Source organism: Leguminivora glycinivorella, chromosome 18 (genome assembly GCF_023078275.1).
Source record: "Leguminivora glycinivorella isolate SPB_JAAS2020 chromosome 18, LegGlyc_1.1, whole genome shotgun sequence".
Lineage (NCBI taxonomy): Eukaryota > Metazoa > Arthropoda > Insecta > Lepidoptera > Tortricidae > Leguminivora > Leguminivora glycinivorella.
The window spans coordinates 19,733,739-19,748,511 of record NC_062988.1 but is presented as its reverse complement, the minus strand read 5'-3'; the positions used below and the strand labels follow the sequence as shown (position 1 = coordinate 19,748,511).

General features: G+C 39.1%; 1 protein-coding gene across 1 annotated transcript in view; it reads left to right on the top strand.

The window, feature by feature from the left end:
- LOC125235816 (GAS2-like protein 3) overlaps positions 1-14,773 on the top strand; it is a 159,647-nt gene that overhangs the window by 141,131 nt on the left and 3,743 nt on the right. Inside the window, 4 exon segments of the mRNA XM_048142405.1 lie at positions 7,809-7,933; positions 8,770-8,911; positions 13,489-13,681; positions 13,919-13,962. Of these exon segments, the coding sequence (XP_047998362.1) occupies positions 7,809-7,933; positions 8,770-8,911; positions 13,489-13,681; positions 13,919-13,962 (504 nt within the window).

Here is a 14,773-nt window from a genome sequence, read left to right as displayed (position 1 = left end):
CTCTAAATCGTACTATCACCTGCCTATGGGTCACTAGATTAGAGTTATATGTTATATTATATAATATAGAGTCTACTGGACGGTCCATCGTCAATCCATAGATACGAGTATGACCTTTCCACAATCTATTCTCAACCGTTAAATTGTAAAAACCCTGATGTAAATAAAACCCCGTTGATCCAATTACATTTTTTGTTTACGCGTATCGTTCGCGTGCCGATGGCGTCCACGTTAGATAACCGCGCGTTATTCAATCAGCTTTCCTGTGTGTGGCAAAAACTAAAAACGCATTTGCTAACCATTGCGATTCTCTTCTTGTGTGCATTCTTGTCGTGAGTGCAGGGTGCGTAGCCAACGTGCCAATCGTTCACGCTCTGTAACGAACGCAACTGACAATTTAACACTAATAAATATAGCGAACAGTTAGAGGCATAAAATTAAATTGGTATTTCCACGGTCGGTACCCAAGCGATAGTCACATGTATACTATTATGGTTAGGCACCCAGCATCTCGCAGACTAAGGGTCTCCCCAAACTTATCAACCGCCAAAAATCGCTCGTTATAGTATGAACATGCGTTCAGCGACGACACTTCATGCTAATGAACGATTTTGGTTTCGGCTATAGTCGATGACGCATCGATAAGTTTGGGGAGACCCTAAAAAGCCGTACCTCCTCGGAATCGGTGCTAATTATTATGTGTCATGTCAACGTAATAATTTAATACTCGTACAACTACTTGTATAAACCGTGATTGTGAAGCTAGCAATTAAATTGGTCTAGATTGTAGATCTCAGATCGCTGAACGATATGCCTTGCCCAACAATGTCAACATCATTCGATACGATAAAGTCAATAGGGTGAGTGCACCGGTAACCTCACCTAATAAAGCTAATTCTATTGCCATTTCTGTACTACTTACTACTACTACTACATATGTTATCTAAGTTTCGTGACCCATTGGTTTTACTGTAATGTCATGTAAACATGTTTTTACTAATAAATAAATAAATAAATAAATAAATATATACTACGTATAAACGTTGACTACTATCTAACAATATTCATTGGTCTACATCACAGATCAAAGAGATATGCTTGCCCAATCTACGATACGTTGATCACATCAAATATCAGTACTCAGTAGGGCGAGTGCACCAGTAACCTAACTTCACTATTAAACAAGAAGTTGCCTAATAGATCGACTGTTATTAGTGTTATTACTTGTATGTAGTGTATGTTGAACTTTCTGTACCATGACTGTAAATCTGACAATATCTGGTCATTGTTCTAGATCAATGATTATGCCACACTAGTTAATCATAGCAAATGTCAGCACTAGTTGGGCGAGTGCGCCGATAACCTCTCCTAATAAGGCGTCAATTATGGTGAACTTTCACGAGAAGGCGCACCCGTGACCTGACCCGGGATCGTACAAGTATTAGGACTATTTACCACCTTATTGCAAAAGTATAAGATTCACCGATGGTTAGTAAGTGTTGTCCGAAGTGTTGACTGACAATTTGTGACATTTTCTGATATTTTTTGTAGTTTTAAAGAAGTTTTTCTTTTCTCGACTAAAAGTCTGTATCTTGTCGATGTTCCCTGAGACGGTTTACTGACGATTCGCCAAAAAACGTTTCCCAAAGTTTCACATCCCAAACTATTATTCCCAAATTATCATTTCCCAAATAAACGTTTGGCAAAACAACTTATCGCAAATTGACATTTAGCAAAACTTTTTTTGGCAAGTATTTGTTTCCCAAAATATTTACTTGGTCAAATTTCATTTTACCAAATATTATTTAGTCAAAGGTATTGTTAGGCAAAATTTCCATTTCCCAATATATTGTAATTAAATGGTGCACTGGAAATTTGTTTGTTGATTTTATACTATGTGTCCAAGATTTGTGTGAAATAATGTGTATGTTGTACCTACTTTTTTTCCTCTGGCTGCAAATGTCAAGGATGACAATTTCACTTACATGTCCGGATACATTCTATTAATAAGAAACCTTATGTTTTCAAGACCATTATGTTCTATTAATTTTTAATTACTTTAAAATGCCATTTGCTCACTGTCAACCTAACACGCTCCTCCTCGCTTCGCTCGTCTTCGCACCTAAACTGACCCTGTCACACACGAGTTTTCTGTTACAATACTAAAAAAATTATTACATTACATTTATGCCTTGTAATATTTATTGTCAAACGTGGTTTTGCATGGTGTAATTTGTAGAAACATTTTTTGACAAAAAAATAGTTGACAAAATAATTTTGTCCAGTAATATTAGTTTGACAAAAATAAAGCTGAGCAAACTTTTCGTGTCCAACTGAAGCCTTGGGAATAAAACTGAAATTATCATTTGACAATTTTGAGTTAAATTTGGCAAAAAAATCTTCGGTAAATTAAATTAATCCCGTAGAAATGAAAATGCAAATGCCTAAATATTTTCGAAATTTGCGATGTGAAATTTTGACCAAACATGTTTTTGGGATATAAGTTTTGCCATTAAAAACGTTTGCGAAATAAAGTTTTGACTAAATAAAATTTGACTAAGTAAAATTGTGCCAAATGATAATTTGACCAAACAAAATCATTGCGAAACATACCTTTGCCAAACAATACTTTGGGAAATGAAACTATTGCGAAATGATTATTGGGAAATGAAATTTGACGAAATGTTTTTTGGCGAAACGGCAGGACACCCCCTGAGACACTTAAGAAAGAGGAGTATCGCGGCTTCCTGATATACAGTGTGGAAAGATAAATTGGGCCTTGGAGGGAAACAACCTTAAATCCTTAAGCTGGCACATTTTACTTACTATTTTTAAAAAGAAACAAAACTGCTTTTAAAGAATTTCTAAAACTCGATTGCCTCGACCGGAACGCAAATTAACTTCCCTAGTACTTTCGATCAAATAGTAGTTGTAGGTATGTATGGCTGCTTACTTTTCTAGGTATGTAATATTTGTTTTACAATAGCTGTGTTAATAATAGGAAACGGGTTTCATTGTTTCTCGGTAAGTTTCAAAGTCTCTTTTGTCACTTAAAAAAGTCTATGAAATGTTACGCAGAGTGAACAGTTACCACTTTGGCTAAGCTGGCGGTAAAGGCCTCTCAACACCCGTTTAAAAATAAGCATGAAAGCTACACGTGAATCAGTTGTCGTAGGTCAGTGTGCTTAATCGACGCACAGTCGTACTCGTGACGCCTTTGCTTGCCAACTTGTGGGAAGCAAACACACATGCACTATTGTTGTTTACTTTTTAGTTACTCTGACGCTTGAATTTATGACTGTAGTGTAAATGTGCTCAACTTCATTATCTAACTTAAACCCATTCGATATTTTCCATAAATTAACACGTTTCGCCTTTAAATACTCTTAAATATGATTCTGATGAATGATTTATGATTCTGCTTTTTAGGGTTCCGTAGTCAACTAGGAACCCTTATAGTTTCGCCATGTCTGTCTGTCCGTCCGTCCGTCCGTCCATCCGTCCGTCCGTCCGTCCGTCCGTCCGTCCGCGGATAATCTCAGTAACGGTTAGCACTAGAAAGCTGAAATTTGGTACCAATATGTATATCAATTACGCCAACAAAGTGCAAAAATAAAAAATGGAAAAAAATGTTTTATTAAGGTACCCCCCCTACATGTAAAGTGTGGGCTGATATTTTTTTTCATTCCAACCCCAACGTGTGATATATTGTTGGATAGGTATTTAAAAATAAATAAGGGTTTACTAACATCGTTTTTGGATAATATTAATATTTTCGGAAATAATCGCTCCTAAAGGAAAAAAAAGTGCGTCCCCCCCCCTCTAACTTTTGAACCATATGTTTAAAAAATATGAAAAAAATCACAAAAGTAGAACTTTATAAATACTTTCTAGGAAAATTGTTTTGAACTTGATAGGTTTAGTAGTTTTTGAGAAAAATACGGAAAACTGCGGAACCCTACACCGAGCGTGGCCCGACACGCTCTTGGCCGGTTTTTTTCTACTTAAGTAGTCAACGGCATTGTATTTTGAAATGAAGAATGAAATAACTGTTCTATGTAACTGATCTAGATTGCTTACCATCCATTGATAGGTACACTAAGGACCTGTTGCATCAATCACATTTGACAGACACAGACATCATCGTCACGCAGCAGAGGTGTATGGAACTTCCCATACAATAAAATTTAACGAATGTTTTAACGGTGACAGACGATATGGTGCCACCGGTCCTAATACGTAATAAACTGTTTTCTAAAAAGCTGCTTATTTCAAATGTAATTTTATAGATTTGATTTACCTCTATTATAACGATAAATTGTTTGATTCCAAGAATTCCTTGTTCATATTTTGCGGCATAGACTGAATATGATTCTTATTTTTACGTTCAAATGTGTTATTATAAATTTTAGTAAGTATAGACGCATGTTATCCTTTTTAGGGTTCCGTAGTCAACTAGGAACCCTCATAGCTGGGCATTAACTCGTTAATCCGTTAATCGTTAATTAACGAAGTTAACATTTCGATTAACGGATTAACTTTTAAGTTAACTTTAAAAAATGTTAACGGATTCGTTAACTTCCGTTAAATTTCATAGAGTCCGTTAATCGTTAATCCAGCACCCCAATAAGCGGCTCGCTGCGCCGCGAAAACCACATTCTTACTGCTACTGTAAATGCCCGTAGTACGGCAAAACCTAGGTTTTATCGGTAAAAGCAGATCCTTATTCGAGATCTTCTAAATCTTATTAGGCGTGCTAGATCGATCACTAACCTGGGAATAGAGTGCAATCATCAGGCATAACAGACAAATCGTGCAACCGACGCATCGAGTTAGAGTCCGACGAAGGCCTTAGATTACTCTTCCAAGTTATCGTGGCCCACAGCATCGAGTTATCATCTCAAATCTCAATCTGAAGAACCGACGCACCACGATCGCGATCGCATGATCCCAATAATTAGCAATCCGTAGTAAAACCTAGGATTTAGCCAACCAACGGCGGTAAAAGCCCGAAGAGATCGTAATTATTACATTTCGGTTTTTTAATACCGATTGGCGTCACAGGTTTTAATGGTTTTTGGTGGATACTTAGTAAATAGAAATATATAATACCTACAGTGGACTCCTATTTTTATGACGTGTTAACGGATTATCGATTAACTTTAACTTCCGTTAAATCTACCGAAATGTATCGCTTTAACGATTAACGAAGTTAACTTTTTAAGTAACGGATTAACGATTATCGAAGTTAACTATTTGATTAACGGTGCCCAGCTATGGGAACCCTTATAGTTTCACCATGTCTGTCTGTCCGTCCGTCCGCGGATAATCTCAGTGACCGTTAGCATTAGAAAGGTGAAATTGGTACCAATATGTATATCAATCACGCCGACAAAGTGGTAAAATAAAAAGTGGAAAAAAATGTTTTTTATGGTACCCCCCCCCCTGACTGATTTTTTTTTTTCATTCCAACCACAACGTGTGATATATTGTTAGACAGGTATTTAAAAATGAATAACGGTTTACTAAAATCGTTTTTTGATAGTATATTTTCGGAAATAATCGCTCCTAAAGGAAAAAAAAGTGTGCCCCCCCCCTCACTTTTGAACCACATGTTTAAAAAATATGAAAAAATCACAAAAGTAGAACTATATAAATACTTTCTAGGAAAATTATTTTGAACTTGATAGGTTCAGTACGTAGTTTTTGAGAAAAATACGGAAAACTACGGAACCCTACACTTAGCGTGGCCCGACACGCTCTTGGCCGGTTTTTAGAGGTGTGAAATAGCGTCACGCGATGTGCGCGTCCGAGCGAGAAGAATGCGTTTGAGTTGCGTTTTGAAATGTGACGTCCTCATTGGTAAAGATCCCTTTTGGCGGTTGGCGCTTACGTTATTATTAAAAACGTTACAATTGCAATACTAATACGGTTTCATGAGATGTACCTAAATGGCGACCGCAATAAATGGTAACTTTTGCTACTCCAATTCGTTTGTAACTATAAGCACATGTTTACTTTAAATACCGCCATAGGTGCGTACATTTACCTAACGATGCAAATTGCTCTTAGGCGTTGTATTTTCTGTACATTTTATTATTTTCTTTTGTAAACTAAAAATACCAAAAGCCACCTCCCATTTCAGCTTTAACGATTCTGCCATCGAGTTTAAGAGTCGGGGGTAGAGTTTAACTGCTTTTAGTCTAAAATAGTATTCTGAAAGTTCTAGGTGTGACACGTACACCGAAGGACATAAAAAGGGGATTTACGATGCCGTAAAAGACCAGAGAATAGCGCGAGAGGATCGATAAAATGCAGCGGTCTAGACTTTTGCGGGTTTCCAGCAGAAAAAGACACTTATTAAAGTGTGTAAAGAACCTTTCCAGTCCGTATATATAGTTCATGTGTATAAGGAATGTTGCGATCTACGAGGACAAAATGCTTTCTCCGGTGGAAAGCCACTTATTTATTAGTCATTTGTCGCCAAGGCGGGCTTATGTTCGACGAAGGATTAAGAGGATACGGTAGCGAAAATGCTAAAATGGAAAGGAGCCCCCCTTTCAACTTGGGAGTTTTAGTTAAATATACAAGTGTTATTAACTAGATTTATCGAAAAAAAAATGTCCATTAAGAACAACTCAGTCAAAAGATATTTCAAAAAAATCTTTAAAATCGAGGTTCCGCTCTCGACTCTTTCCTCCTTCAAAACTTAATCAATCGGAACGAAATTTCAGAATCTGAATAACAATGAAATGATCTATGTCGGACCGTTTAGCTTTTTTGGTTAATTGTTACCAATCTTGAGTATCACACCTTTTTTTGCGCCACAATGAAAAATGCCGTTTTTGGAAATTTTTGATTGGCTCTAGAATCTTTAAAAAGCAGAATATCAAAAAAATCAAAACGGTCCGACACAGATAAAAATAATAACAATCTGTGTTGAAAAAATCATTGCTCTATCTTCAAAACCCAGGGAGGAAATAGTCGAGAGCGTTTGTATGGAGAATTGACCCCTACCGTATCGTCTTAACTTTATTGCAAATTGCAATGCAGACGTTTGTGGTCCGTGTATGATTCTGACATGTAAAGTGTCATATATTCGTGCAATCCCTTATGATAGTCAATCCCAGAATTGTCGACTTATCCAAGATATGTATATGCAAAAATACCTAAGCACCTAGAGTCAGCTAGTACTGCTAGTAGATATATAAATAACATGATAATTATATTCTGTGATCAGGGGGGCGATTTTTTAAATCTCGCATACGGGATTTTGTCACTAAAATACCGATTGAAAACGGTGACTTGCTTATTATTTTCAGTGACAATTTTCTGAATTCGAACGCGTGAAACTCAAAAATCGGCCCGCAGGCAGGCAATCATGGTCGCGTGATAAACGATAAAACAGCAGGCCGTCCCTATCGCACTTATAAACAGTGCGAAAGGGACGGCCTGATTTTTTTATCATTTATCGCGCGACCATGCTTGCCTGCCTGGTCAAGATAAGTTGGCCAATTGGCAGTTCATCGAAGTTTAAAATGACATAAGTATTTAAAGTCACATACAGGTCGAACGCGATTAATTAACATTATTTTACCTTTTTTCTCAACGTTTCGGCCAGGTTGCACTGGCCGTGGTCGACTGGTCGCGGAAGACTGACACCCCAGCAAAGCGCGTCAACTTAAAGTGTTTAAAATGACATTTGCATCAGCGATGCTGTCAAAATCGTAGCCAACTTATCATGGACTGACTGTAACTATGTTGACTTATAGACGTCTGTAATTTATAAAGGTGTATTATTGTTCCAGGCATCACATACCTGACGGGGGAGAACTTTCTGGACGCACTGGACAACGGCGCCGAGTTGTGTCAACTAGCATCAGTCATCCATGAACGCGCGCGTGAAGCTTTAGACCAGGGACTCTTCGTTGGGGTGAGTTTAGCTCTATAGATTTGTTGGTCAGTCTTCTTGAAGATCTCATGCTGTAGAAAGACAAAAAAAAATGTAGGAAGGTTTGGCAGCTCATCGTCCTGTGTCTTTTGTGCACCACAAAGTACGCGATTAAAGGAGCTACGTAAATTTTCGTCGACTCTAAACTCCACCAATTGAAGACTATTTTGTGCTGAAGATCCTTACGTGCACATGATCCGCTACACCAGCTATCTTCTGCCTTGATACGAGCGCCGAACTAAACGGTCGCCATGACTAAGGCCTTATTTAGACGGCGTGCGAACTCGCATGCGATTTTAGTTACATTGCGGGCTGTTGAGGTTACATACGTTTGTACATCCATCAAATACCGCAATGTAATAAAACTCGTATGCGAGTTCTCGAACCGTCTAAATAGGCCCTAAGGCTTGATTTAGACGGCGTGCGAGCTCGCATTCGATTGTAGTTACATTGCGGGCTGTTGGGGTTACATACAATTTTGCACAGCCATCAAGTACCGCAATGTAATAAAAGTCGAATGCGAGTTCTCGTATACCGTCTAAATGGGCCCTAAGGGTATGCGCACACAGGCGACTTTGTCGCCGCAACTTTTTTGTCTTTCACACCATCGGACTATGGGCTAGTATGAAAGTGCGCCCACGTAGCGGCACGATTTTTCATAGAAACACATCCAAGCGACAAAAAAGTCCCGGCGAAAAGTCGATCATCCAGAACGATAGTTCATTCAAATCCAATTGATCCAAATTTTGCCAACCCACATTTTGATTCTTAGAAAGAGAGTAGAGGAAACATGTTTGTAATATTCTGTTTGTCCACAGCCGGTACCGGCCGTGCGCGGGCGCTGCTGGCAGCGCGCGGCGCGCCGCAGTTTCTTCTCTCGCGACAACGCCGACAATTTCCTCTCTTTCTGTCGCGACTTGGGTGTCCATGAGAATCTCCTGTTTGAGAGCGATGACCTGGGTAAGTGTTGTCTCTGTTACTCACGTTACACCATCAATAACTGCGCCTCTTTATGCCGTGAACTCGGCGTGCATAAATTCTCAAATAACACATGCGCGGATCCAGGGGGGGGGGGGTGTCATGGGGGTCATGACCCCCCTGGAGCCTAGGTTGGCCATACAAATAGACCACGTGACACCCCCCCCCCTCTGGGGCCTGGGCCTTTACCACGTGACCCCCCCTGGGCACGAAGCCGGATCCGCGCTTGTAGGTACAGTTCTGCCATGCCGATCCGATTTCTATAAAGGACTCATAAATACAATTGAATAGAATCTTATCATCTTATCTCCTTATGTCCCTCTAGTTTTCGTCTATGTAACTCTTAATATAGGTACTTACTTGATTTTATGAAATGGTAGTGGTAGTGGGGACCACCTCACAAAAAAATTAACAAACTGGCACATCACAGTTGCATACCTAAATAACTATGAGTAGATACTATACGACTAAGTGCGTTTTCACATTATCCGATCCGATATCGGATGTCGGACCGATATCCCATACATTGCACTGTGATTGCAAGCGCCATCTTGGATTTTTTCTATTGAAATCCTTCCGACATCCGATATCGGATCGGATAGTGTGAAAACGGCCTTATACGAGTATAAATAACAAGTACACAGTAGACCATGTGGATTGTAGTTTTTATGAGATTTAGTCCAAACTTGGTGTGCCATTATCTGTCTATTCTGTATTCGTGAGCTTAGTTCATTAGATAAGTGTGTTTTTTTTACGCACTAGTACGAGAAGTGGTTCATTATATGCCAGGTCGAAACTTCGGAGGGCCATCTGTACTGAAAAACGTCGTACGATACACGTGCGAAAAGGAAATTCGTAACTCGTGTCGATTTGAAACACTCCCTTCGGTCGTTTTTTTTTTATCGCCACTCGTTTCAAACTTCCTTTCTCACGCACTTGTATCGTAATGTGTATCGTATTATATACGCACAAAAACAAAAACTCAGAATGAGGTTTTTTGTATGTAATGTAATAGGCAATTTACAAACATTGCTATAGGTACCTAAGGGGGCGTCCATTAATCGCGTCATACTGCATAGGGGGGAGGGGGTCATGAAAAAATCACCAAATATCACCATGGGGGGTGGGGGTTAGGAACATATCACGTGTAATTTTTTTGTTACACTAACGTAAAGAAAAAAACATTTCTGAGCTATTTTTATATCAACTTTTACAGTAAGAACTTGCGTTGTGCAGTGCAAAGAGAACAGAATAGAAATATAATATAATTTATTCGTGAACACAGTCAAGATTAATTAGTTAATTACACATTACAACACAAACAGAAAGGAATGAAGTGCCACGAAATGGCCTCATCTCAGCGTGTTGCTGGTGACTTCCAGCGCTGATCTTCCGATGAGACCATCAAGTGAGAAAAAAAGAGCTGTGTGCAGTCGGTTATTTTTAATTCTCAAAGATTTTTTTAGTTTGCCAAGAGTGTTTAATTTTTCTTATTTGCCAACAGTGGCCCTGAAGCTTAAGTAGTTTCATGTGCTCTGCCTACCCCTTTATTGGATACAGGCGTGATTGTATGTATGTACGTATAAGGGCCATTTTTTTTCAATGTTGTCCACCCCACTTTTTTTGTAACATGGGTATTTTTTACGCGATTCATATTCAGAATCGCGAGGTCTTTTTGATCGTAATAGGAGAAAAACCGGCCAAGAGCGTGTCGGGCCACGCTCAGTGTAGGGTTCCGTAGTTTTACGTATTTTTCTCAAAAACTACTGAACCTATTAAGTTCAAAATAATTTTCCTAGAAAGTCTTTATAAAGTTCTACTTTTGTGATTTTTTTCATATTTTTTAAACATATGGTTCAAAAGTTAGAGGGGGTTGTGTCCCCCACATTTTTTCCTTTAGGAGCGATTATTTCCGAAAACGATCTTAGTAAACCCTTATTCATTTTTAAATACCTATCCAACAATATATCACACGTTGGGATTGGAATGAAAAAAAAAGTCAGTCCCCACTTTACATGTAGGGGGGGGGGTACCCTAACAAAACATTTTTTTCAACTTTTTATTTTACCACTTTGTCGGCGTGATTGACATACATATTGGTACCAAATTTCAGCTTTCTAATGCTAACGGTCACTGAGATTATCCGCGGACGGACGGACGGACGGACAGATAGACATGGCGAAACTATAAGCTACCATCCACACTCATAAGACGCATGTCTTGCGGCGCGCAACGGACGTCTCCACCACGCCGCCTGAATGTAATTCAAAAAACGTCTCCTCAGTACATTTTGTATAGGAAGGACGTAAGTCACGTAAGACGCGCCCCCAGGCGGCGGGGCGCGGACGTCCGTTCCGCACCTCAGGACATGCGTCTCTTAAGTGTGGCCTGTCCCTAAGAGTTCCTAGTTGACTACGGAACCCTAAAAATGTCCCAAGATTTCCTTTTTTTTAGACCTTCCAATCCGTTACCGCCATACAAAATGTATGAAAAAATGGTAACGGAATAGAGAAAAACCTTGGGACACTTTTTACTCCTATTAGGATTGAAAGAGCTCGCGATTCTGAGTGAAAAGCAGATAAAAAATTCCAAATAAAAAAAAAGTGGGGCCCAATTAACGCTCTTTCATTTGATATGTTACACGCTAAAAAACTATTTCAAAAAACTTTGATTTCTAATTTTTACTTTTACTCCCCAAAAGTGGCCCCTATAGTTGTTTTTTATTTTATTTAAATTACATGCCCGTCTTTGGTTCACAAGTTTACATATGTGTGCCAAACAAGTTAATTGGTTCAGTTGTTTCGGTTCAGTGGTTTCCTTTTTGAGGTACGGAACCTTAAAAATGAGGGGCCAAAGGTTTAATTCTCATAGAAAATTTGAATTTCGCGCCAAGATTTGGTTGATTCGTGGGTTGGAAAAAAGTCTACTTAAGTTACCAAAAAATTACACGTCATATTGGCCAGGGGGGGAGGGGGTCCTGAAAATATCACCAAAGATCACCATGGGGGAGGGGGGGGGTCTAAAATAAGCCAAAAACGTATGACGCGATTAATGGACGCCCCCTAATTTGCTTTCGTATAGCTTCTCAGAACACATGCATTTGTAGTAATAACATTTGCCGCTAGATGTCTCTGACTGTACTCTGCATCGCGCTATCGTTACGTTTTCTTGGATGATATGAAGTGTTTAAAATGCTACTATGCATTCTGCGCTCTGCTACCATTTTAAAGATAATCAATTTTTAGACTCTTCTGCGCAAATTCTAGCGTGGAAGTGTCAATAGTAAATTGCGATACAAGTGCGAATAAAAAGGAAGTCCGAAACGAGTGGCGATTAATTAAAACACGGCCGAAGGGAGTGTTTAATAAATCGACACGAGTCACGAATTTTCTTTTCGCACGTGTATTGTAAGACTTTTTCAGTACAGATGGCCCTCCGAAGTTACGACCTCACATATAATGAAACACTTCTCGCACTAGTGCGTAAAAAAACACCATCTGTAGATACTAGCAAAGAGGATCGAGTATTATAGAGAATGACTGTCAAAGTAAAATGTGTAATCACAGTGCATAGACTGCCATCTCTCGACACAAGCTTAAAACTTTTGAACCTCAGTTATGACAATTTGGCCCATATTCTTAGCTTGATATGTTTTAAAATGTCAAATATTAATATTAGCGCCATCTAGCCGAGCGTACCCCAAAGGTGTATCGCCATCTAGCTGACCGTACCTTTTTCTGTACGGTTTTGGGGTACGTTTTTTTCTTAGACTTTACCGGTCTTTACGAAGTTATATAGGTCTTTGGTACTAGGTACTGAACAAATAATATTTATGTCCAAACTCCTGGGGCCTATTTCTCAAGTTACAAGCGGAAGTCTCTTTCCAACTTGTCATTTTAGACATTGACAACCGCTTGTAAATTGTAACTTGTAGCTTCGAGAAATGCCGCCCTGATGACGTTAAGTGAAATCCTCTTCATTGTATTGTATCCAATCTCATAAAAAGTTATCGGAGAGACTAAATTATAGGAACTAATAGCATACGATAGTACTCTTTATTGTATAAGTACTGTGCTAAACTTACCAGTCACTTTTCTGTGAAGGAAAACATCACAGCACAGTTTTAGTAATAACATTTGACCCTAGATGTCTCTGACTGTATTTTGCATCGCGCTATCGTTGTGTTTTCTTGGATGATATGTTCTTGTACGGTAAAATGACATACCAAATCGCATCAAAGAATTGCACCCCTGTTATCGAGAATTTTTGTAACCCTTCTGAGCAAATTCCAGCCCAGAAGTGTCATAATATGTTGTTGTTGTTTAGGGTTCTCAAAGGTCGGCAACGCATAAGTGGCTGTGTTTGCTTAGATTATATATGTTTATATAAATATATATGTTTTAGTATGTCTTCCATGAAATATTCTTCAGAGCCCTATGAGGTCCCTAATGAGGGAAAACCGAATAACATCATCAACATATCTTCCATTTTCCATTCTGAAAATTTCAGCACATCTTTGATTTGTCTAGTAGTCAAATACCTTATAAATATTTTTCCAGTACTCCACAACCAGCCTCGACAAGTGGTCCTCTGCCTGTTGGAGGTGGCTCGCCTGGCCACGCGCTTCGGCCTCGAGCCTCCCGGCCTCGTGGCTCTGGAGAGGGAGATAGCGGCCGAAGAACGGGACTCTGGCCTGGATTCTGCCATGTCTGGGGCTTGGCAGTTCAGGGATAACTCGCCTGAGCCTGAGAAGTGAGTGTCTCCTTAGATTCCTGATCTCCTAGTCTCTGATAGTAATAAAGGGAGCAGTAAAGAGTGAGCGTTCAGCACAGAATTTTTCTTACGATTCTGATGGAAATCTAGAGAAAAGTAACATGGGTTTGATATTCATAATACCTACTATGAAGAGTTTACTCGTATAGCAGTAATAGCTAGGTTATGGGTTTGATTGATAATTTAATTTTAATAATAATTTACTATTAATTTCAGGACCAAGAGTGATCCACCACCGTCGTCACCAGAACCACATGAAAGTAAGTAAAAATTAGTAGGTAAAAATACTTAAACTAAAAATTCCAAAGATACTTAAGTGTACCTACTTTTAGAATACGTCGGTTAATAATACGGCCGACAGGTTTTATCGACGCGAGACCTCGAATATTGATTAAGCTTTACCCATTCTGTTATTGCAAGAAAAATCTACTTTACATTATATTATATTCCCTATTAAATATCTAAAACTATCTAAAATGTTAACGGAATGGTGGTCGCTAACAAATGTAAGAAGCACCACCGTTAGCTCGTCGGGTCAGCGACATCCGGAACATTGCGGGTCTCAACTAGATGAGACCAAGACTGGGAGAAGTGGCGTACTAGAAGAGAGGCCTATGCTCAGCAGTGGGCGATAAAGGGCTGATATAATGATGATGATGATGATTAAATATCAAGGCTCCTTGAGGATGCTCCTCGTAATGTCAGTCTCAGTAACTAACTAAACTTTTGTTCAACTAGGGAACAGATCAAATTATTTTATTGAATATTTTTGATTTGTTCTTTTTTCAAGTAGTTACACTACTGGCTGGGCGGGCGGGTGGTCTAGTGGTAAAGACGTTAGCCACGTAAGCTGAAGATCTGGGTTGGATTCCCGGCTCGGCCACCAGTGGGCCTTGTCGTTTTTTCTTTCGTGTATGATATCTATTTCAATTTATAAACTTTTGCTGTCGTTTTCCTCCGTTTTTCTCAAGAGTCTCACTATAAAACCGTTCGCTGATACAATTATCGGAGATTGCTCCGATAATTGTATCAGCGAACGGTTTTATAGTGAGACTCTTGAGAAAAACATGT